General features: G+C 42.7%; 2 protein-coding genes across 3 annotated transcripts; one reads left to right on the top strand and one right to left on the bottom strand.

The window, feature by feature from the left end:
• Positions 1-415: 415 nt before the first annotated feature.
• LOC115101667 (sodium/potassium-transporting ATPase subunit beta-1-interacting protein 3-like) lies at positions 416-7,472 on the bottom strand. 2 transcript variants are annotated; one of them, XM_029621131.2, is made up of 7 exons: positions 7,173-7,472; positions 6,085-6,222; positions 5,486-5,566; positions 5,114-5,311; positions 4,715-4,775; positions 4,122-4,191; positions 416-3,950 (listed from the first exon to the last, which is right to left on the bottom strand). In XM_029621131.2, the coding sequence occupies exons 1-6, from the start codon at positions 7,224-7,226 to the stop codon at positions 4,136-4,138; spliced, it is 588 nt and encodes a 195-aa protein (XP_029476991.1). In that variant the 5' UTR covers positions 7,227-7,472; the 3' UTR covers positions 416-3,950; positions 4,122-4,135. The 2 variants fall into 2 exon arrangements, with proteins under 2 accessions (XP_029476991.1, XP_029476992.1); XM_029621132.2 differs by lacking the exon at positions 5,486-5,566 and having other exon boundaries at positions 7,173-7,470.
• A 784-nt stretch (positions 7,473-8,256) lies between these two features.
• LOC115102384 (trithorax group protein osa-like) lies at positions 8,257-21,804 on the top strand. Its single transcript, XM_029622287.2, has 7 exons — positions 8,257-8,556; positions 16,770-16,992; positions 17,080-17,137; positions 17,262-17,340; positions 17,501-18,060; positions 19,025-19,162; positions 19,363-21,804. The coding sequence occupies exons 2-7, from the start codon at positions 16,859-16,861 to the stop codon at positions 19,918-19,920; spliced, it is 1,527 nt and encodes a 508-aa protein (XP_029478147.1). The 5' UTR covers positions 8,257-8,556; positions 16,770-16,858; the 3' UTR covers positions 19,921-21,804.
• The last annotated feature ends 1,935 nt before the right edge of the window (positions 21,805-23,739 follow it).

Below are 23,739 nucleotides of genomic sequence, written 5' to 3'. Positions count from 1 at the left end.
TTCACAATAGAGAAAATACTCTCAATAGCAATGTAGATATCATGTATATTATCTTGACGACTGTTACTACAAATATTCTGTATAAAACATTGCACTGAAGCCATTTAGTGAGCTTTTTTCCCCTTCCACTCACACTTTTTATAGACTCTGTTGTGTTTCTCACAAACATTAAGTTATATCTTAGTTATAAGTGTTTCATATAGAGAATGTACAGCTGTGTGTATTTATTATAGGCTCCAAGTAGACCTACAGCCCTGCAATCATTTTATAATATTCAGATTTGATGGACTGGACTCTTGAGTCGGGACTTGAATAATAGCCAGTGATACTCAATGGTTAACATGCAATTTAAAAAAATCAATAGTAAGGCAAGTAAATGAGGAATGTGAGTGAAAAACATATCTGCACACATTGGTTAACAGAAAAGCAGTTTATTCAAACAAAATTCACTTAAAGATACAGCCAGGGTCTTTTTTTCCATCAGTGGCACGCAAATTCAAACAAAATTCAGAGGTAGGCCTAAAAAATTAGAAGATGCTTTTTTACATGACAACCACTGACTTTAGCTAATTTCTATCACAATATTGAAGATTGTTAATAAAATGTCTTTATTTTCCTCTGCTATCTGGAATTTAATGTATGAACTGCACACACACGCACACACACAGGCACACTCATACCTTCACATAGGTCCAAATCCTAACTATAAATCTGTATACATAACTTTGATAATTTGCACATGACTCAAATTTACATGCAAATTTGCCATTAACATTAATGTAGGACACACAATTATAGGGTTTGGTCCATTTTCAACAGCATGTGTAAATGCATATTTTTACAGTGACACTACTGTATGTCATCAAACATATAGATTCAATGGTTGTAAAGATGGGGAGAGGTCTGGCCATAATAAAGAGATGCTCTGCTTTTCTGACACCAGACTCCAAAAAGCAAGTTCTGCAGGCTCTAGTTTTGTCTAATCTTGATTATTGTTCAGTCGTGTGGTCCAGTGCTGCAAGGAAAGACATAGTTAACCTGCAGCTGGCTCAAAACAGAGCAGCACGTTTTGCTCTTAATTGTAATCAGAGGGCTAATATAAATAAACTCAGCAAAAAAAGAAACGGCCCTTTTTCAGGACCCTGTCTTTCAAAGATAATTCCAAATAAATCCAAATAACTTCACAGATCTTCATTGTAAAGGGTTTAAACACTGTTTCCCATGCTTGTTCAATGAACAATAAACAATTAATGAACATGCACCTGTGGAACGGTCATTAAATCACTAACAGCTTACAGACGGTAGGCAAATAAGGTCCCAGTTATGATAACTTAGGACACTAAAGATGACTCTGTACTGACTCTGAAAAACACCAAAAGAAAGATGCGGAACGCACAATCGCTCCATCAGTGCTCAGACTGTCCGCAATAGGCTGAGAGAGGCTGGACTGAGGGCTTGTAGGCCTATTGTAAGGCAGGTCCTCACCAGACATCACCGGCAACAACGTCGCTTATGGGCACAAACCCACCATCCTGGACCAGACAGGACTGGCAAAAAGTGCTCTTCACTGACGAGTCACGGTTTTGTCTCACCAGGGGTGATGGTCGGATTTGCGTTTATCGTCGAAGGAATGAGCGTTACACCGAGGCCTGTACTCTGCAGCGGGATCGATTTGGAGGTGGAGGGTCCGTCATGGTCTGGGGTGGTGTGTCACAGCATCATCGGACTGAGCTTGTTGTCATTGCAGGCAATTTCAACGCTGAGTGTTACAGGGAAGACATCCTCCTCCCTCATGTGGTACCCTTCCTGCAGGCTCATCCTGACATGACCCTCCAGCATGACAATGCCACCAGCTTTACTGCTCGTTCTGTGTGTGATTTCCTGCAAGACAGGAATGTCAGTGTTCTGCCATGGCCAGCGAAGAGCTCTGATCGCAATCCCAGTGAGCAAGTCTGGGACCTGTTGGATCGGAGGGTGAGGGCTAGGACCATTCCCCCCAGAAATGTCCAGGAACTTGCAGGTGCCTTGGTGGAAGAGTGGGGTAATATCTCACAGAAAGAACTGGCAAATTGGGTGCAGTCCACGAGGAGGAGATGCACTGCGGTACTTAGTGCAGTTGGTGGCCACACCAGATACGGTCTGTTACTTTTGATTTTGACCCCTCATTTGTTCAGGGACACATTATTCCATTTATGTTAGTCACATGTCTGTGGAACTTGTTCAGTTTATGTCTCAGTTGTTGAATCTTGTTATGTTCATGCAAATATTTACACATGTTAAGTTTGCAGTAAATAAACGCAGTTGACAGTGAGAGGACGTTTTTTTTTTAGCTGAGTTTACTATGTATGCCAGTCTCTCTTGGCTACGAGTTGAGGAGAGACTGACTGCATAACTTCTTATTTTTATAAGAAACAATGTGTTGAAAATCCCAAATTGTTACACACAGCTCTGACACACACACTTATCCCACCAGACATGCCACCAGGGGTCTTTTCACAGTCCCCAAATCCAGAACAAATTCAAGAAAGTGTACAGTATTATACAGACTCCTAATCGCATGGAACTTCCTTCAGCCGTGCTTTTGCCTACTCCATTGCCTGATTAGGGCATTGTAATTCCCCTACTCTGATGCTCTGCTAGGTGTGGCGCTAAGGACGCTCGACACTGCACTAGTGTAACACGCCAGTAGTTTTTGGTGCTGGTGGAAGGAACAATGCATAAATGTTTAGTAGCCTATATGTGCACAGGACCAAGAACATTTTTGGGCTCATTGATATTTTCAAAAAAAATAATATTTGTTCATTCTATCCACCCAAATTGTTCACTTTCAAGCAACCCTCACCTGGGGTCATACACAAACATTGCATAGGCCCACAGGACCTAAAATAACTGGTTCCTATATTGTGGACCATGGAAGTACTAAAAAGACAAGTCCAAAAACTTGAAGTCTATAACCAAACAGGAAAACACGGGCACAGAAAACCCCGCGCACGCCATTGTGCACGTGTTTGGGTGGAGCTGAAGAACAGCGCAAGTCAATAGGCCAGGTTGGAATCGTGGTGATGATTTGTCAGCACTTTTGTCAAACGGCAGTTCTATGACTGTGACACAGTAAAATACATCATAATAGTTATTTGTTTTCATCCAGTGATGTGGTAACACAACCTGATCAACCAAATTATGACCCATCCCTGGTGATTACAAAGCATCAGGCTACCACTCATATTGCTAAAATAAACAGCAAACCTGGTTTCAAAAAACAGATAAAGCAACACCTCTTGGCGCAACGCCTCTCCCCTATTTGACCTAGATAGTTGGTGTGTATGCATTGATATGTAGGTTACGTGTGCATTTTTTAATTTTTTAATGTAGTTCTGTCTTTGAGCTGTACTTGTCTATTGATGTTCTGTATTATGTCATTCTGTATTATGTTTTGTGTGGACTCCAGGAAGAGTAGCTGCTGCTTTTGCAACAGCTAATGGGGATCCTAATAAAATTCCAAATACCAAAAATACAACACATACCATTCCCTGTACACTGATACATGTTATGTCAGAAGTATCAGTAGTTTTCTGATTGTACCTGTACTGACCTACTGTATAGCCCGCAGGGTGCCACTCTGTTGTTTCTCCTCTCTTGCCAACTACTTATGGAATTGTCATGCCAAACAGCTTGACAATGAAAATGGAGTAGGAAAAAGTACAAACTGACCTGGGACCAGGCTAGTATTGACCATAACTGCACTGAACTGTTGGTGTAGGCTAGTATACATTAAGAGTGCCCGGGAGGCTGAGGAATTATGTTTTTGTGCAGTGTGGGAATGTCTTCTGTTTCAGTGACTGGAGATGTGATTTCACTCTTCCAAAGTAGGTATTTCACTCACTCGTTCCTCTTCTGCCCTCCTTGCTTGTCAGTCATTTTCAACCCACTTGCAAGCCTTTACTTATAGTCTGTAAATCAAGACATGATGGTAAAGTAACTGCACAGTCTCAGACAGAAACATACTGAATACATGTTGCAATATAAAATAAGTGTGCACACACACACACACACACGCACGCAAACACACACGGGCCGAATATGTAAGATTTTGTACCCCCTGAGAAAGTAATGGTACTTACAGCCCAATTGTACACTATAAATACAGCGGCGATGTTTTAGATGGGTAATGGACACCACCAATGAAATTAACTGAAAAAGAAAACACAATTATATGAATAAATATCAAATAATTCAATACTAATTTCATGCTCTTAAATAAAAGGGTCTAAATGATTAAAACAAGTGAGACATAAAAATAAAAAAGGAAAAAAGAGGCCTTGACAGTAGGGCAGTGATGATACCAGTATCGCAAAAGAAAATTGTGGCAAAAATGAAAACATGAAGCAGACCTAACTCTTTAGTCCTTTAAAATACTGCTGTATGTAAAATAGTGTGTGCTATAGCTTGGGAAATAAATTAATGTGACTCTGGATGACAACATAATTATGTTTGTTTCCAACATTATGGCGTTTTTTTCTAAAGAAGTTCAATCTAATCCGTGTTTTGTTTCCGTATCGCAATACTAGTATTGTCCCCGGCCCTACCTGACAGTATTACATGTGGCTGTGACCTTATGCCTTTCTATCTGTTCTAGTACGTGTTAAATTGTGTTTGTGTTTTCTTTGTAAAGTGTGTTGTGACCATGTATAAAATGCACTTTAAATTCACATACAGCTGTCCTCCTCCTCAGTGAAGGTGCTGACCATATAGCAGGCATAGACGAATCCCAAGAGCTGTAGGCACAAACACAGAGACCACCAGTTCAACATTCAAATCAAATCACATTTTATTTGTCACATGCGCCAAATACAACAGGTGTAGACTTTACTGTGAAATGCTTACTTACGAGTGTGTGAGCATATTTAGTGTTTGTGTGGGTGTGTGTGTGTGTGTGTATTGGAGTGTCGGTGTAAGTACGTGTGAGTGTGTGTGTAACATGTAACATTACATTCCAATGAATACCACCACATGGGTACATTCTGAATTTCTTTAATTGTGTGTTTGTGTGTGTGAGAGAGAGAGAGAGAGAGAGAGAGAGAGAGAGAGAGAGAGAGAGAGAGAGAGTACTCACAGAGATTAGGAGTTGTATGATACAATGTAGGACCTCTATGTATTGGTATTCCAGCCAGCATCCCAGAGCATAGATGAGTTCTGGGCTCTCCATACTCTGCCACCTAGTGGCAGGAAGGTCCCTGTCGTCACAGCCTGGCCCATTGTCTTTCCACCATGAAAGGTGTGAGGATACACCCAGGGATAGCAGGTCGCTCTCCTGCAGTGACACAGCATATGGGTTGTTCATGTTCATACTAGCATGGTTATGTATTTATGGTATGTTATTGTTTGGGAATAGAAAGACTGTTTGATCCAGTGCCAAAATAATACACAATTGAAGACGAAGCAAATATATTAGTTGACAGCAGGTCTGAATATTAGTGACCAATACCTTGGAAAGGCCTCCCAGGTCCAAATAGAAACAGCACACAAAGACATTCCAGGCCACCCACAGTAATGTCCACAGCAGGTACTGAGGCATGAAACAAAATATTTGATGACCATTTTAGACACATAATGTCTATCTATTTGTATGGAGGCAAACCTCTATACATGACAGAATTGTAACAATGGCCAAAGCTTTTCCACAGTGGTTATAGAAATGACTTTGCCTTCAGCACGTACAGTTCCATTCTTCTATGAAGAATAGGCACATTTCATGCAATTATCCATGTTGATTACAAGGTGTAATTTGTAAGTAAATACAGTACACTGCATTTAAACTTGCCTATGTAATAACCATTTAATTACACAACTTTCTCTATGCTTAATATAACATGGGATCAATATTTATATGTGCAGCACATAAACATTCTTACATCACAGGTGATCCCTTACAGCTATTGTAGATTGGATTATGGATCAACAGTAATATTTCAATGGGGACTGAAGATTTATTTTCTTTATCGTAGACAAAAACACAACATTATCCATTGTAGGATAGCCTGGGGCAGATTAACACAAAAGTAGTGTGGCCTAGATGTGACTTACTAGAACAACGTAGCGTGGCCTGTACTGGATGGTTCCAAAGAGGCCGAGGATAACCATGATTATTTGCAGGAAGTTGACCATGATGGGAGCCCACTGGTACCCAAGGAAGTCAAAAGCCTGCCTCTCCAATGCTGTCATCTGGGATGTGAAAGAGAGAGAGTAGGAGGGGCAGAACGAGATGGTGGATTAAGAATCTCTATGACGTGCATTATGCATGAGGAAGCATCTTATCAAGTCATCCACTCACTGCTTCCAGACTCTCCAGAAATTCTCATCTAAACAGTTGGTTCTGAATTGATGGATGGTGGTGTTAAACGGTCATCTCTCCTACAAAGCATTCACTAGACTCATTTTTTTCCACATGCTGACTGCTCTCTCTGGGTTGTCAAGGTAACTGAGTCACTGGGACAATGCATGTTTCATGGAGAGGGGCAGAGCAGGGATATGAATTCTGTCCTCTGAGTCGCCTTCTCAATCACTCAAAATGGGGGGTAGGGTTGGAAGAAAGAGCGGGACAAGGTGGGACTAAGGTTCAGGCAGAGTGGGGGTAGACTCCCTTTCCCCTTAGGCAACTCATGCAAGCAAGATAAACATGTATATTTTTGTATTCTAAAAGCACACAATCAATTATTTTATTTTCAGTGTTGACCCATAGCTTGTAGTTATGGTGAGCATGAATACAAAAATCTTCATGAAAAAAAATTGTTATAGAGAAATATTAATGTATGTTTGACGTGGTATTTGATGTGAAATAGTTATATTATTATAATACACTTAAATTTGTTTTTCTCAGCACACAAATATATTTGGCCTATTATTACATAGTTTTACTTCAAATATGTTTAATTCAATTTAGTTGGATATGGAAATGGAAAGACTGACGGGTGTGTCGTGGGAACTGTAATTTACACGTTTATCTCAAACGCGCAAAATTTGCCTACTTTGTTTTGTCTTTACAAAAACAATTTCAACAACATCAGCCAGCAGAAGTGGCAGTAATCACTGAAGGAAGTAAACCAAGGCTATGGTAGCAGGTGTGTTTTGAAAGTCTGTATAGAGATAGCATCATCGCAGAAGAATGATCTCACCACTTGGAGAGTGCAGAGGAAGATCAGCATACATCGTCCTGAACAGCAACCCATTCTCTCTTATCTGCATAAATGGCTTCCAAATAGGCGAATCGAAACAGCAAAGCAACTTTTTATAAATTCATAGGGGGCAAGTTGAATAGTCCTTCCCATATCCAAACAAGCTCTCCGGTCCGGGAACGTGTCGTGGTTTGCAGCGGTGGAACAAAACGGACTGAGAAGGAAAAACACTTAAGGTTGTTACAACGAGGGGGAGGGTAGGGGGCATAGTAATTCCCCTACTCGGATGCTCTGCTAGGTGTGGCGCTAGGGACGCTCGACACTGCACTAGTGCACCAACTAGTGTAACACTCCAGTAGTTTTTGGTGCTGGTGGAAGGGACAATGCATAAACGTTTAGTAGCCTACCTGTGCACAGGACCAAGAACATTTTTGGTCTCAGTGATATTTTCTCAAAAACAAATATTTGTCCATTCTTACCATCCAAATTGTGCACTTTCAAGCAACTCTCACCTGGGGTCATACACAAACATAACATAGGACCTAAAATGACTGGTTCCTATACTGTGGACCATGGAAGTACTAAAAACACAAGTCCAACCCATATTGAAGTCTATAACCCAAACATGATAACGCGGTCACAGAAAAACCAGCGCACGCCATTGTGCACGTGTTTGGGTGGAGCTGAAGGACAGTCAATAGGCCAGGTTGGATTCGTGGTGATGATTTGTCAGCACTTTTGTCAAACGGCAGTTCTATGACTGTGACACAGTAAAACACATCATAATAATAATTTGCTTTCATCCAGTGATGTGGTAACACAGCCTGATCAACCAAATTATGACCCATCCTTGGTGATTTCAAAGCATCAGGCTACCACTTACCACATTATTATTACACATGGTCATCTATTTCACCTCAGACGTCCACATCTGTGTGATGGTTTAGATTGAAATGTTATTCCAATCTCCACGCACTCCATTCACAGCACTTCTCCATCCTTCCGAGAGATGACGCCAGAAGCAAATCACAAATTCATAATTGGGGTTCTCCAGTTCCCCTGTCACATGGCTCTACCACCGAGCTGAGGCATAGTGTAGAGATGGAGGGGGCTTGAAAAACTGTGGAGGAACATCTGACGGTTCGATACAACACAGGGGATACAGAGGAAAATAGTTAATCTGTCTCCTTGCTTTGCTTTTTGCGGAGGTGTCCAAAAATGCCAAATGCAATGGTGCATTAGGGTCATGTTTTCTCACACAAGAGGCTCCAGTTATCGCTTTAATTGATTATGCTAGCGGGGAGTGGATGGTCTGAGTGGACGCAGAAGGAACAGACCAAAGTGGACGCTGCGCGCCGTCGCGCCTCCCGAATCTCTGAGCTGAGTGAGTATGAGATCAGCTCCTGGCGCAATGCTCTGCCTAGAGCATGTCTCTCTTTTCCAGCATGTGGGATTTTCATATATCCCCATAATTGTATTATAGATTTTTTGCTGACATAAATTTGATTAGCTTATTAATATTTTTCAATTTCATAATTGATTGGTAAGATAAATGCATTTCTCCTCGCGATTTTTTTCCTTTGTGTTCACAAGCTCCGTTACCTTTATTTCCAATGGGTCATGCATTTAATAGAGCAGACACGTGTGCAACAACCACAATGTCACTTCATTGCCTGGCTTTTGTGATTAGACGTCTAATTAACCGATTCGTCAGAGAACCTTAATGTAATTGCATGCGGCCATTATGGAAACGTTATGTATAGGCTAGACTACGTTTACATCGCATGCTTAGTATTCGAGAGGCTTCTTTGAATCATAAAGATAATTCATATTAGACCAATATTTGTGTTTGATAAGAGATCACCAAGCTTGGTCAGTGAATGAGAACACGCACACATGACAGTCACTACATCGATTCTCATGTGTGCGTGTGTCTCTGAACCTTTTTGGTGATTCTCTAATTCACCTTGCGTGTTCACACCCAGTCTCTCTGTCATGGCTAGAGTCATGTTGTGCCAGCTCCGTGTTTGGTCTCTAACCTGTTGTCTCCGGAATCACTGCAGTTTGAGCTGTCGGGGTTCTCGATGAGATGTTAAAACCCATTCAACCTATGAGAGAGTCACGGTGTGCAGTGCAGGCAAGGGCGCAAATCATTAGGCTCACATACCAGGCTACTCGACTGATGCATAATGAAGAGGTTGAATAGGAAACATTGTGTGTAGCCTACTTGTGGAGAAGACGAAATGCATTTGAGTTTGCTACAGGGTAAAATGTATCAAAGGAGAAGGTGGTTTGGGATTTGCTTTTGTCAGCAGCAAAGGGTGCAGACAAATTCATCTCAGTTGGAGCTCAGAGCCAGGGAGAGAAGAACCACAGGGCCAGTGTATGAGCCAGCTTCCTGTAGTAGCCTAAGCCTTTATAGATCTATTTAGCATTCAGTGCACACTTAAATGCATGGATGAATACATGCTACTGAGAATCCTCTCACAGACAATATTCTCCCTCATTCAAGGCTAAAATGGTTAATGTTATTGCAAGCAAGCATCTGACCTCATTCACATCATCCTCATGTCTCCTTTACCCCCCCCCCCCCTCTCTCTCTCTCACACGCACACGCACACACACACACACACACACACACACACACACACACACACACACACACACACACAGATTGAATTGTGGCTCAATGTGCTCATGGTGTCTGTCTGTCTGTGTGTGTGTGTGTGTGTGTGTGTGTGTGTGTGTGTGTGTGTGTGTGTGTGTGTCTGTATGTGTGTGGCTGGAATGACTCACAGATAAAAGGTGGGGCTGTTCTCCACATCATCTCCCAATTGATTGATCAGGACTTAAGACTATGCTTGCTGTGGCCAGGGTGAGTTTAGGACATAGAGAGAATAGAGACAATGTATCTGTTTGCATATGAGTGTGTGTGTGTGTGTATGTGTATGTGTGTGTGTGTGTGTGTGTGTGTGTGTGTGTGTGTGTGTGTCCGGGTTGTGCTCAATTCAGAATTGTGGAATTGACTCCCAATCAACTCATTAGTTGGAATTCAAGTTGAATTGGCCACACCCCACAGGATGTAGAATTTGAATTTCAGCTTGAGTGACATGACGTAGAATTCAATTCAGTGCAATTCAAAGAAATTCCACTCGGCAATAGAACATGAGAGTTTCATTGAATCTGACAGGTCACACTTCCAGATAATAAAGAATATATAACTGTTCTCTAGAAACAATGTTCATATACTATTTTAAACATAGCGCTTACAATAACCAATTATATTTCCACCAACCATTTCATTTATTTGGCTTCTTTTTGAAGTCCTCATGGTGAACTTGAGGGTTTAACTAATGCTTTCTGTGAAATGTAGTATTTATTTTTTCCCATATTGAACTAAATTTAAAGGCTCACACCAGTAGAAATCTACTTTTTCGAGATGAGAAACAAAGGCCAAATATTACCCATGATGTTGCACAATGATTTAAGTCAATAAGTCATCGTTTTAGTCAAAGTATGATATATTTTGGCTTGAATTGACAAATCCGAACTGCCCACTTCGTTCAAATCCGTGTGAATGCGGTCTTTTCCCATGCCATACAAATGATTTTTAGCCTACGTTTAGTTTCAGTGCTGGGTTTTATTTGAATGTTACCACCCACTAGCACAGCTTTGTTTATTAATTACAAACAGCTGCAAAGTTATTCCTCTTCGTGACTGAGATGAGTCAAACAGCCATGTGTCCACTTGGCCGCCTGAGCCATGGAGCAAATTAAAATAAGGGGCACAAAGTTTTTTTTTTTTTTTACCAGAAAATGATCATATCCATTGGATAATTTGTAAATGTTCACTTATTTTTGAGCTAGTCTGTATTATTCTTTTTTATATATGACCATTATATATATAATTGCGTGATATGATAGCCTTTGAAAACCTGCTCCCACTGTCGCCCCCAAGATGAATGGTTTTGACCACTAAAGTTTTGCTTAACTACACACTGCACTGCTTTGATTGGTGTAACTGTCACGATCATCGTTGGATGCATACTCGGACCAAAGCGCAGCGTGATCTGGGTTCCACATGTTTATTTGAGTGAAACGCACAAAAACAATAAAGAATGAACGAAACGTGACATAAATGAAGTGCTCACAGGCAACAACACAAAAACAAGATCCCACTAAACACAGTAGGGAAATGGCTGCCTAAATATGATCCCCAATCAGAGACGCTAAACAGCTGCCTCTGATTGGGAACCATACCAGGCCAACGTATAAATAAACACACTAGATCATCCACCCTAGTCACACCCCGACCTAACCAAAATAGAGAATAAAAAGGCTCTCTATGGTCAGGGCGTGACAGTAACGTCAGCTAGAAACCACAAGTGTCTATCCAGATAATGAAAGGGCACTCGCAAAATAAAATTCAAGGAACTTATAGTTACATGTCATTTGTGGCGTGCATGATCATGAGCAAAGTCATTGTAGCCCATCATTTCACTTCCCCTGTGAGAACTATGAGCACGATCTGACTTGGCTTTGTTGTACCGCAGCTGAAGCCTGCCAGCAGCCTACCTACCAAAGGTTGCACCGTGTCCATTACAATGTAGAAAAACGCATATCAGCTATCTTTCAATAGTTATCCATAATTTCTGGAGCTTCATCACAATTTCTTCTAACTGTTTCTATGGTGGATTTGCCTGCCGCAATTCATGGAAAATGCCATAACTTTGGAGACAACAATAGATTGCGAAGTCAAAGATAGGCCAGTGGTTTCCATCTGTGGCAAAGTTTTCCCTAAATTAGTGCTTATTACAAGTCCAGTTTTAGAAGCCATAGTCAGCTGGCAAATCTTTTGAATGCTGTGTAGTTAAAAAAAAAACACACAGCAACAACAGATAACATTAGCTAGCTAGATAAAGTTAGCATGCTAGCTAGCTACACTGACGGCTGACAGTGCCCTCGTTTTTGATCAACACGTGGAAATTCCCGTTGTTAGAAGAATGAGACCAAAGCGCAGCGTGGAAAGTGTTCATGATTTTTAATACTGAACTCTGACAAAACAACAAAATACAAAACCGAACGTAAAGTTCTGCAGGGCTAGACAGCAACTATGGAAAAACAAGATCCCACAATCTAAGGTGGGAAAAGAGGCTGCCTAAGTATGATCCCCAATCAGAGACTGAAGATAAACGGATCATCACTGGAGGCTTCGGGACATGGATCGTCACTGGAGACTTCGTGCCATGGATCATCACTGGAGGCTTCATGCCATGGATCATCACTGGAGGCTTCGTGCCATGGATCATCACTGGAGGCTTCGGGCCATGGATCATCACTGGAGGCTTCGTGCCATGGATCATCATTGGAGGCTTCGTGCCATGGATCATCACTGGAGGCTTCGTGCCATGGATCAATTACGTCAAAATAGTTGCTGCATTTTCTGGAGAACCAGCTGTTTGTTAAGGTGGAAAGTGCAAGTTCCATTGCTCCACCATTCCCTTTCTGGGCTATCATCTCTGCTGGGAGTGTCCAGATGGATACCAGGAAGGTGTAAGCGGGGGTGGGTTGGCCTCAGCCTATATCCAGGGTGCAGCTGCAATGCTTCCTGAGGTTTGCAAATCTTTACACCGCTTTATCCTGGGTTACAGCACCCTGGTCTTCCCCTGTCTGCACTCACCTCTACCAAGGTTCCGTTCACGTGGTCCTCTGCCGCTGACCGAGCATTCCGGGACCTCAAACGCAGCGGTTTTCCAAAGCCGCCCACTTCATTCCTCTCCCCAAACTACCCTCGGACAAGGAGACGGCCCAGCTTATGGTGCAGCACGTCTTCCGTATCCTCAGATTCCCAGTGGACATTGTCTCCGACCGGGGTGCTGAGATCTCGTGCCGGTTCTGGAAGGCGTTCGGCACGCTCATTGAGTTGTCGGCTAGCTTGTACCCTTTTTTACGATTTCCAACCCAGTACCCTTTCCAGACTATACAAATGAAATACACATGCGGATCCCTTCTCCACAAAACAGATGTGCATGCAGATACAGGCTTAAAGACATAATGTAGGCATAAAGAGGTGCATCAACATGCTCTAAAACTTGTCTCTATGGCCTCTCAAGGACCCACACCACATGTCCTGTTCTTAGCTCCCTTATACGCTGACATGCCCAGCCTCCTGTCACCCCAGTAACACACAGACAGGTAGGGCAACACAAGGGGTAGAAGAACAATGAACATTTACAGTTTGAGGTTTAAGCGCATAGTAGATTGCCATAGGATGAGGGGTTTTTCTCTGTGGCTGGGGAGAGGGGCTTTGTTTAGCAGAGGAGCCTCTGTTGGAGGGCCATTTGACTGCTTTGCTCTGCTCGGAGCGCAACGTCCAATTGGTTGGCTTAGAGAAAGCTGCTCCAGGGCCAGAGATTACACTGCAGTGCCGAGGCGTCACTCTGACTATGAGCCAAGGGGTAAGGCAGGGGATAGAGAGAGAGTAGAGTAGAATATGTTGGGAGGAGGAGGAGGTGGACCGACAGGGACAACAAGGCAGCAGCTCTGGGAACCTGGCTCTGGAAATGTGACAGTCTCCTCTCATCATCGGCTTTTCAGCTTCTTCAAAACACCTGTCACGGAACTCCCACGCACACACTGATGTGCCTGCCTCTCTCTTTCTTCCTCACCCTCCTTTCAGCCTTACTCTGCTCTACTTCCTCTTGCCTTACCCTTACTCAAAACATCTGTGTTCTGTTCTCAGAACATAGATACACTGTCAGATTTCTGAATGAATAGAATATGTCTTTCTGGATCCATTTGTGTATTTCAGAATATTCAGGATATTCTTGTGAGAATGTTACAAAATATATATTCTGGGTCAACTCTGGGGAGGGAGTTGGAATGCACTTAAAGACATTTGAATTCTGGTGGGAATTTTTTAAATTGTGTAAAGTTAAAGGTTTTTTCACCTCTCCTGTTTATACATCCCCTGTATTTAACACTTTTATGACATGCTTTACACACAGTATACAATATATACGTATGTCCGTTAAGTTGTAAGGTAATACAGATGTGTTATTAAGCATGTTTCCTGCCTCAGTGTATTGTACAGTCATTGCCAAAAGATCTGTACAGGTATGTAGTGGTTGGCTCTCTACTGTTGCGAAATGTCATTTATTAATACATTCTATTCATATTTATCAAGCAGGGACTAATTTGCGAGTCAAGAAAGAGCACAGTTTGTGTTTGTGCCCTGTTGAGAGCACTCTGTATCATACTTACGAGAACAGCTGAAGGATGAAACCATATTTTTGGAAGAATCAGTACTTTCTCTCCCATATAATTTAGAATGTAAACATGTGCCCTACTAGCACTGTACAGACCACCACCACAGCCCACTGCAATGGCAAGGCTAAGGCTAATTTATCTGAGCTGCTTCAGCCATTTTGGATACCCACACTGGTATGCTAATGAGCAACAATACTAACCATGTAAGTGCCTACCAAATTGGCACATTGGTCCCATAGCCACTGAATTGATCTGACCATAGACACACTTTTGGCTAAAACCAAAAAATAATGTGTGTGCATTCCACCAATTATTTACTCCAATTCCCAAGGAGGACATAAGATAAATGCTTTAAAGACATCAACACTTGGCAGAAACATGCATATCTGTTGGTGTTGAAATTCCCTGTGTGGAATATCCATATGTTGCAAATCAGTGCTACATTCTTCACAACCTCATCTATTTCTATAGAATGAATGATGCAGGCACAAAGGCGCACAGCTCAAAACTCCCCCCACCTACCCAGAACCCCCCCCCCCAAACACCCCATCCCATTTTCGCTGTACCGGAACAAGATTCAGTGCAGAGCTCTCTGTTTCAGTGTGTAGGAGCCAATTTACTATTATGTCTAACTGAAGAAATGGTTGAGCGATAGGCATGTCAGACAGTCATGGGAGATAAGGGTTTGTTTTTGTGTGCGAGAGATAAAAATACAAGAGGAACCTAATAGGAGTTAATTGAAGAGGGGAAAAGCCCCTGTGAAACTGGACATACATCACAGTACCTCCTAATTACCTAGCAGCTGGTCTGAACCAGTGTTTGGGGGGAGATGGGGGTAGTAGTGCAGAAAACAATGTTCTTCTGTTAACAAGGACATAAAGAACACATTATACTGTACCTCAGCATGCTGTGTGACCTGAGCATTTAAATGTCAAATGTTTTTCATGCCAGGTTATGGCACTCCATAGTTAGCATAAATATATTCAGAAGCACAGATGTCCAACCATAGCCACATGCAGAGACAAAGTTAAGCGATATAACTCTTTCCTTCTGTACTAATTGAGACCATCCCGACTCAACTTCAACTGTTAGTCAACAAGAGGCTATGATGAACTCTGGAGAAGTCGTAAAGTTGAAGGTATAGAGAGACTTTAGACTATAGATCAGAGTGAAAGGAGTCATATGAATCGTAATGTATAAAGATCGTGACAGTATATTCACCAATGAATATATCTGTGAGAAGAGATTTGGGAACCTGTTTCAAAATAGGCTAGCACCTTGGGGATTGCTGGTTCAAAATACTTGGTGTTTTCTTCTGTAGTCATGTAGTTCAATAAGTTTAACGGATTTTCTGAAAATATGCGACTGATTAGTCAGCCAGGACAGTTACACCAGAAACATATTTGCTGTCGCTTTGAGATTTGGAGGGCATCATGAAATAATCCTGATAAGGACTTTTCCTCTTTGTTTCAATCAAACCGTCCACCTTACACTCCTCTTTCACTGAGAGAGGAAAAAGCTTGGAGGACAATATAATCAAAGGAAAGATGGTTTCCTCTGTTCTCTATCTTCTCTTTGGTTTTGGAATAAGATAATGATGTGTGCCTCTCTCTGTTCCCGTGTCTGTGTTACAGTATTTTTAGCTTCCATGTGACTCATTGACCCTGTTAATATTTACACTGTTGTGCAGGATTGATTCAAACATGGGGCAAATCATGATAGTTACGTGGGGTGAATTACATTACACTTAAACAAACACATATGTCAGCATATCTTCAACTGGTTTCTCGCAGGGAAGATTGGTACAGCATATGTGTGTGTAGAGGAAAGGTCCTGGTGAGGGTGGTCCCTGAAGACTAAAGATTAAGCGTAGTTTCAAAGATAAAGTCCAGCACACATTTGAATCTGGATATTAATTCCACTGATGTTGATTGTAGTACTATGGGCTCTTTGGACACAACAGGTTAGGTACCTGATGTTTTGTGGATGTGTCAGAAATGCCCCAAATCCTTAACGAGCCAGGGAAGATAAAGATGCCACAGGGCAAATGACAGTCAGTGGAGAGGAAAAGAGGACAAAGAAAAGGAGGTCAGAAATGCTGTGGTTGATCTCTTGGTTATTCCTATGTCCTTCTTTTGTTGGTCCTTGGAGCAATGGAATAAATGGAGCAATTCAAGCAACTGTTTTTCATGATGTCTTCTCCTTTTTATTTGAATGATATGTTTGCCCAAGTTCCCCATTCCCCCTTACAATTCCGTGGGCTTAAATAAGAGCAGCTGATCTGTATGACAAACACACAGTTCTTTCCTCTCCTTCTCCGTCTCTGCAGAGCCCAGGGAGGTTGTGGTGCCTACGTGTGCGGTGTGCATGTGTGTGGTGAGTGTGTGGTTGTGAGAGAGCGAGCGCCAGCGCTCCCACATGGCCTCCATGCAGGACGGGCTGAACTTCACGTCTCCTTCCTACGGCAAGGTCCTGCTGCTGGGCGCTATCGCTGCTGCCTCAGCCTTCGTCGTCACCATCCTCATCGTGGTGCTCTGTGTGGGCTGCCAGAGGTGAGACGAGTTAATGACCATGACCATGTGCACACGTACACAGCTATTTGCGTCTTTATAGTACATGAAATGTTGTGTTTATTATAGGAAGGGAAAGACGCATAATGTCTCCAGTGAAGGTGGGAAGCACAGGCTGATGGACATGGTGAGCAGAGAATCCCTCATATTACCACATTTACCTCAGCTGTGAGCATCATTTTAGGTAAAGCATGGATACATTATGCATTCAAGCGATTGAGAAAAACTATAATTTGTTTGTGTGTTTTCAGAGTATACTCAAGCAGTCAAGGCTGCGTTCCATCAGCAAGTCGGACGGTGAGATGAACAAGCTAAACTGCAATGGCAAGAGTGAGTAGAACTCTTAGGTATAAGACTATCACAAATGTTGAGCTCCATTTCGAGAAATCTTCACTACATAACAAACAATGAAATTGACACCTTTTACAAAGCCTTCTTTTATTTAGGTGTGAAAGAATGCTAACCTTTCTGGTTTCCACGTGTCCTGCAGAGTCATCCAAAAAGAACCGTCCGGCCAGCATGGACCTCCTGCTGCTGCCCAGCCGCCGGTCCAACTCTGACCTGCGCTCCGGGGGACGGACGCTACCCCAGGCACCCTCTGGTACGGGAGAGGAGCACACCTACTCTGAGGTCGGTCAACGCTCCTCCCCGAAGCGTGGCCCTGATAACAACCTCTACGCCATAGTGGGCAGGGCCGGGGAGACAGACACCCCAGCCCCTCCGGCCGTCCCAGCCAACACCCCTGCCCCCCCTGACCCAGACGGGGATGGGTTGAATGAACTGCTCCCCGAGCCAGATCCCATCCCCCAGGCCATGGCTCCTCCACACCCCCCGGAGACTACTGCAGAGTACGCCTGCGTCCGTAAGCTCCTGAAGGTGGACAAGGCTGTCCCCCAAAAGAGAGATAGTGGGACGGATATGGGGGAGGCACCGGTGCCACCCCCTCGCCACGCCCCACCTTCACATCCTGCCCCGCTTCCGCCACACCCTCACAGCGTTAAGATGCTCCGGAAAAACGCGGAGGCCTTCAACCTGCCCACCTTCCCCAAGGTTGGTAGAAAAAGGCTGATAACACAGAATTATACAGATACAGATTTCTGTTCGTTAGGGGAGTCTGAAAGTCAGACCTTGACGAAGGCCATGTGTGCAGAAATGGTGATTCATTTCACTGCATTTTCCTGCCTGTTTATACATGTCTCTTTATGTACTTCCAGTTCACTACATGTATTACTCACAGACTGTGTGTGTGTATGTTTGTGTGTTTTGTATAAGATTACGTTTTGTACTTAGCATTCTTCACAGCGCTGCTCTCTCGGGCTCAATGCCATATAGATGACGCAATGCATTGAAACACAGATCATTATCCCTGCAGAAAGACAATGGTGCTGCTTGGCTGTCCTGTCATTCAAACAGCAAGCTGCACCTATCAGTTAAAATCCACAAGATGTGGTACTTTAAGTCAAGTCTCTAATCCTAGTTTTAATATAGATAATGTATTCTTGATTTGGTTAGTATCCCCTGTGCTCCAATAATGTAGAGCTGTACAGCTTGCATGAATCAACTGTAATGGTCTAGAATCTAGATGCTTCCTACATTTATGCCTGCAAGGCTGTTTGAGGTGTTGTGAATGAGCATGCATCTTCTTTAGGATCTGTCATGGATGCTGGGTCCCTAGGCAGCCCCTAGAGAGCATTGCATCTTAGTCAATTTCTCCTGATGCCTCTGCAGCTCAAGTAATTCTGTTGAGAGCTAAACATTTCATTGAGATGTTTAGAGTGCAAATGTAATGTAATTCATTTATATGTATGTTTGCACACAAGGAATGACTTGTATACTCCTTAGCAGAGGAGAGCAAAGGCATTTGAAATAATAAGCCTGTAATTGAACTTTTCATTACACTCTCCCACGTATTATACAAAAGCACTATGTTTTGTTTGTTTTATTGCTGTGTTTCATCTCAATCATATGTGATGTGTTGACAACCCGTTCTTCCCGTTCTCTGATTGGCTGGCAGGAGGCAGTGTTCATGGGTAATGGAGAGCAGTATATATGGAAGCCTCCAGAGGATGATGACATCATCATGCTCCAAAACAAACCCTTAGGCCCTCTAAGTCCTCACAGTGGAGAGAACATTCAGCCATCTACTGCTATGGTGAGTATCAGTGGAAGTTGGTGGGTGGATGTAGAGGAGGAGTCAAACGTGGGTTCCATTCCAACCATTACAATGAGCCCGTCCTCCTATAGCTTCTCCCAACAGCCTCCTCTGGTGAGTATGTTTGTCATTACAAAGTATGTGTTGTGTTTATCAGACTGATTAGTACTGAGGGTTGTCCTGTGCTGTGTGGTTTCCAGGCTGCAGAGATGTACTCCAAACCAGTCAAGAAGAAGAGAACTGTTCCTGGGTCTCCCCCAGCAAACATTGGCTTCCGTACCTTGGGACGCGGTGACCGGGACCGGGACCGAGACGGTGGGTTCAGTGTGGTGGTCAAGCCCCAGAACTGGGCCCCGCAGGAAGGGAAGCCTGTCGGAGGAGCCTCTGCAACTCTGGAGGACCACTGTTACGAGTCCATCGGGACGGGGGAGGAATGCAACCCTGCCTATGAGCCTATGGAAGGTGGTGGTGGTTGGAAGCGAGTTGGAGGAACCGAACGGCCTCCCAACACCTGCGCCACCCTCAGGCCCAGAAGGAAGAAGTCCCAGCAGCCCTTGCAGCAGCAGCAGCCTCCCCCGCCACCACCCACACAGCAAACCCCCAAGTTACAGCACCTTCCAGCCAAAGCCCTGTTGCTGCCCGGGGAGAACCTGTACGAGAGTATAGGGGACATGAAGCAGGGCGGAACTGCCACTTCCAGCACCACCACCATCTTCACCTTCAACGACGGCATGGAGATGTATGTCACTGGGCTCTAAGGCTGCTCCCTCTGTGACCTGTGACCTCTCACCTCCTTCCTAGCATTTAAAAAGAAGACCACGGTCGAGGAGAGCTGGTTGAGCCCCTCTCATGCTCACTCACATGTTTACATTACAGTCATAACTTCCTGCCTTTCAGAGCCTAGGGCAACAGTGTTGGTCAGTGGTTAATGACCTGGGCTGAAGAGAAAGCCCTTGGCTGGGTCAAACCCCTACCTTGAATCCAAAGGTAGTGATGAGAAATGAGCACAAAACTATTACAGAAAAATCTGTAGGATGGCAGCACTATTTTAACAATGTGCAGAGCACAATTAGAGGGAACATTTGGAAAATTCTTCCCAATTTTTGCAGGTCTAACCATTGAAATATAATTAATTTCTATGGTTAAAACAGTGTTATTGTACTGGCAATCCTGGAGCCCTAGTTTAGGAATGAGCACAACTTTCAGTTTACTCCCTATGTAGCACTTAGTCTGTGTACGGCAGACCTTTCCCCCAAGTTGGTCGAGGTGTGATTCAGGAAGGAATTAAAAGTATCAAAAGTAAAGAAATTCAATATTAATCAAAAGACTTGAAAGCTCAGGGACCAAGAGTCAAATTACGAGAGAATAATTAACTAAATTGCACACATTGTTGTTTTCTTCCCACCCAAAAAACACAAATAATTTGACCATATTCTCAGATGATAATAGCAGACATTTTTCCCTTTTCATTTGTTACATATCACATGGACTGACAACTGTCTCCAATGCCGTCTGTAAATGACGTGTTTTATTTTGTCAATCTTTTTCTTGCACTTTGCCTGCTTAATGTTGCATGCTAAAAAAAACTCAAATCAAGCACTGTCATGTGGTATCTAAGAACGGTTTCTTTTTTGATAATGTTGTTGATTGTTTAGTTATTATGTTGCCTTGTTTCTCTTAGAGAGCAAAATGTCATTCTGATTCAGGATAGCTTTGGTCACTGGAAATCTCTGGTAATTGTTACTGTCAAGTTGGTCACTGCCTTCGTCTTCACCACAGAGAGGATAGGATACTACTATGTGAATTACAGGGGCCATATCTAGTCAAGGGGGCATGCTGGTGGAGTCCACACAAATTGAATAGCTCCATCATCACTCTCAAAACTGTGGATCAGCCAAGATACTGCTTCTGCCTCACAGTCCTGATCAGTGACGATGGTGATTCCACCATCCTCAACTCTGAACGCATGGCGGAACTGACATCCATCAACAAACCCTCCATAGCTGTGTCTCATCACGCCACTGATGAACGTTTTGATCGACTCTCGATCCCCAGTGACATCTTAAATATACAGGAAATAACAACAACAGTGCAAGTGACAATAAATGCCAATGATCCAACGCAGAGATTGTGAAGGAGAGTATAAAAAGTAGAACGCAAAACGTTATCTCAACCTGGATACTAAAGAAGAAAACTTCATCTGACCAAATATACCAGCACACAATGTGGTTATTATTATTATTATGTATGTTGACGCAATGTGCGTGTGTGTATGTTACGAAAAGAGAAATAATAATAAATATATAATTGGTGTCAAGAAATCTATCTTTTACTATTTATGTTTGGTTGTGTTTTTGGAATGACTTCTCTGGTGGCAAATTTGCAAAGAAGTAAGTTACAATGTGAAGTTTGATGTGCTTTTGTTACATTTTTCCAAGCCACTTAAGCTATGATGTGTTCATTGAAAAGCCCAGCTAAGTTTTATGTGGCAGCTACTGTTGTGTGTTTGCTAATCAGACGACGGGGTCTTGTGCCCGAAGCTTGTAATTAAGTGCTAAAAATGAAAAAGATTGTAATGTTTTATATCAAGATTAATATTCATGAAAATGTCGGTCAAGTTTATACTTTTGTAATAAAGTGGCACTTTGAAAAATGTGTTTTCTCTTAAGCTTGACTTTTAAAAAATCTAAACATTTACCTCATATGCCTTTTAATTCGATAGGATTACCTTTACCAGAAGGTAATAATTATTTGTCCAACCTTGCCAGCTAACTTCACTAAAACACAGCACAGTCCAAAGCAGTCTTTCCATTTGACCCTTTTCCATATGCACTGTTCATGATCTGGTAAGATATTATTATTATCATCATTATGTCTATTATAACATCATGATCTAAGGAATTAACATGGTCCACACATACCCATACAGTTGTGAAAAGGGCACGACAGCACCTCTTCCCCCTTAGAAGGCTGAAAAGATGGCATGGGCCCTCAGATTCTCAAAAAGTTCTACAGCCGCACAAATGAGAGCATTTTGACGGGCTGCATCACCACTTGGTACTGCAACTGCAAAGTACATGACCGGAAGGCACTACAGAGGGAAGGGAAGTACTGCCAAGTACATCACTGGTGCCAAGCTCCCTGCCTTCTAGGACCTCTATACAAGGCAGTGTCAGAGAAAGGCACAAAAAAAATGTCAAAGACTCCAGCCACCCAAGCCATAGACTGTTCTCTCGACTACCTCATGGCAAGCGGTACCAGTGCACCAAGTCTGGAACCAACAGGACCATGAAAAGATTCTACCACCAAACCATAAGACTACTAAACAAGACTGCTAAATAGCTCATCAAATGGCTACCCAGACTACCTGCATTGACCCTTTGTTGCACCAACTCTCTTGCACTGACTCTATGCACACACACTGGACTCTACCCACACACTCACACATACAGTACTTACACTGACACCCCAACACACACACACTGGACTCTACCCACACACTCACACATACAGTACTTACACTGACACCCAACACACACACACTGGACTCTACCCACACACTCACACATACAGTACTTACACTGACACCCCAACACACACACACATAACATGCGCACACGTGCACACTGACGCCACGCACACACATACTCACACACCCACACTCACCACGTACGCTGCTGCTACTGTCTCATCTATCCTGTTGCCAAGTCACTTTACCCCTACCTTTATGTACTTAGCTACCTCAATTACCCCTGCACATCGACTTGGTACTGGTACTCCCTGTATGTAGCCATGTTATCCATGTTACTTTTTACTTGTTATCATTATCCACTGTGTATTTATTCCTCGTGTCACTATTTCTTATTTGATATTTTATCTTTAACTCTCTATTGTTGGAAAAGGACCTGTAAGAAAGTATTCCACTTTTAGTCTACACCCGTCGTCTACGAAGCATGTGACAAACACAGTTGGATTTGATCCAAGCATTGACCAAGATCAAACTCGCAAATCAAACACACGGTTGCCTTTAACCCTCATTGTAGGCCAAATATATAGCAATATCAAACTGATCCTGAAACCAAAGTCAACTCTGAAAAACACTGGTGATGACTAATGGAAGACAAAGGTTCTGCAATAGTGCTATAGATTTATCACAGGTAAAAATGATTTAATTGGCTATTAAGGCATTGCGAAAGTCAGATTCTTGCAAGTAGATGTATGGGGGATTGTTTCCTCACATGGTAATCTGCCATTCACTTTATTCCATAATTACACTCTCATGCATTTCCCAGAGATAAATGTTCAAATTTGCCATGTCAAAATATTACACTTGTTCTCCATCATAACCTAATGAGCACAACAGTATTATTTTTGCGAAACGGTAAATAATTTCTCGTTGCTTTCACACACGATGCAAATGCTAAGCACATTGTTGAAAAACACTTAACACAACTCTATAAAAGATGCAAAACTCAGTTGAGTAAATCGTAACAAAACCAAATTCTAACATTTGGTTACAGCTGATACAAATTACTCCCAGGAATGTGAACCTCTTCTGTATGTGTGCAAAACTTGTT

This window comes from Oncorhynchus nerka, linkage group LG20, assembly GCF_034236695.1.
Source record: "Oncorhynchus nerka isolate Pitt River linkage group LG20, Oner_Uvic_2.0, whole genome shotgun sequence".
Classification (NCBI taxonomy): Eukaryota; Metazoa; Chordata; class Actinopteri; order Salmoniformes; family Salmonidae; genus Oncorhynchus; species Oncorhynchus nerka.
The sequence above is the reverse complement of the archived record's forward strand: the minus strand, read 5'-3'. Positions and strand labels throughout refer to the sequence as shown.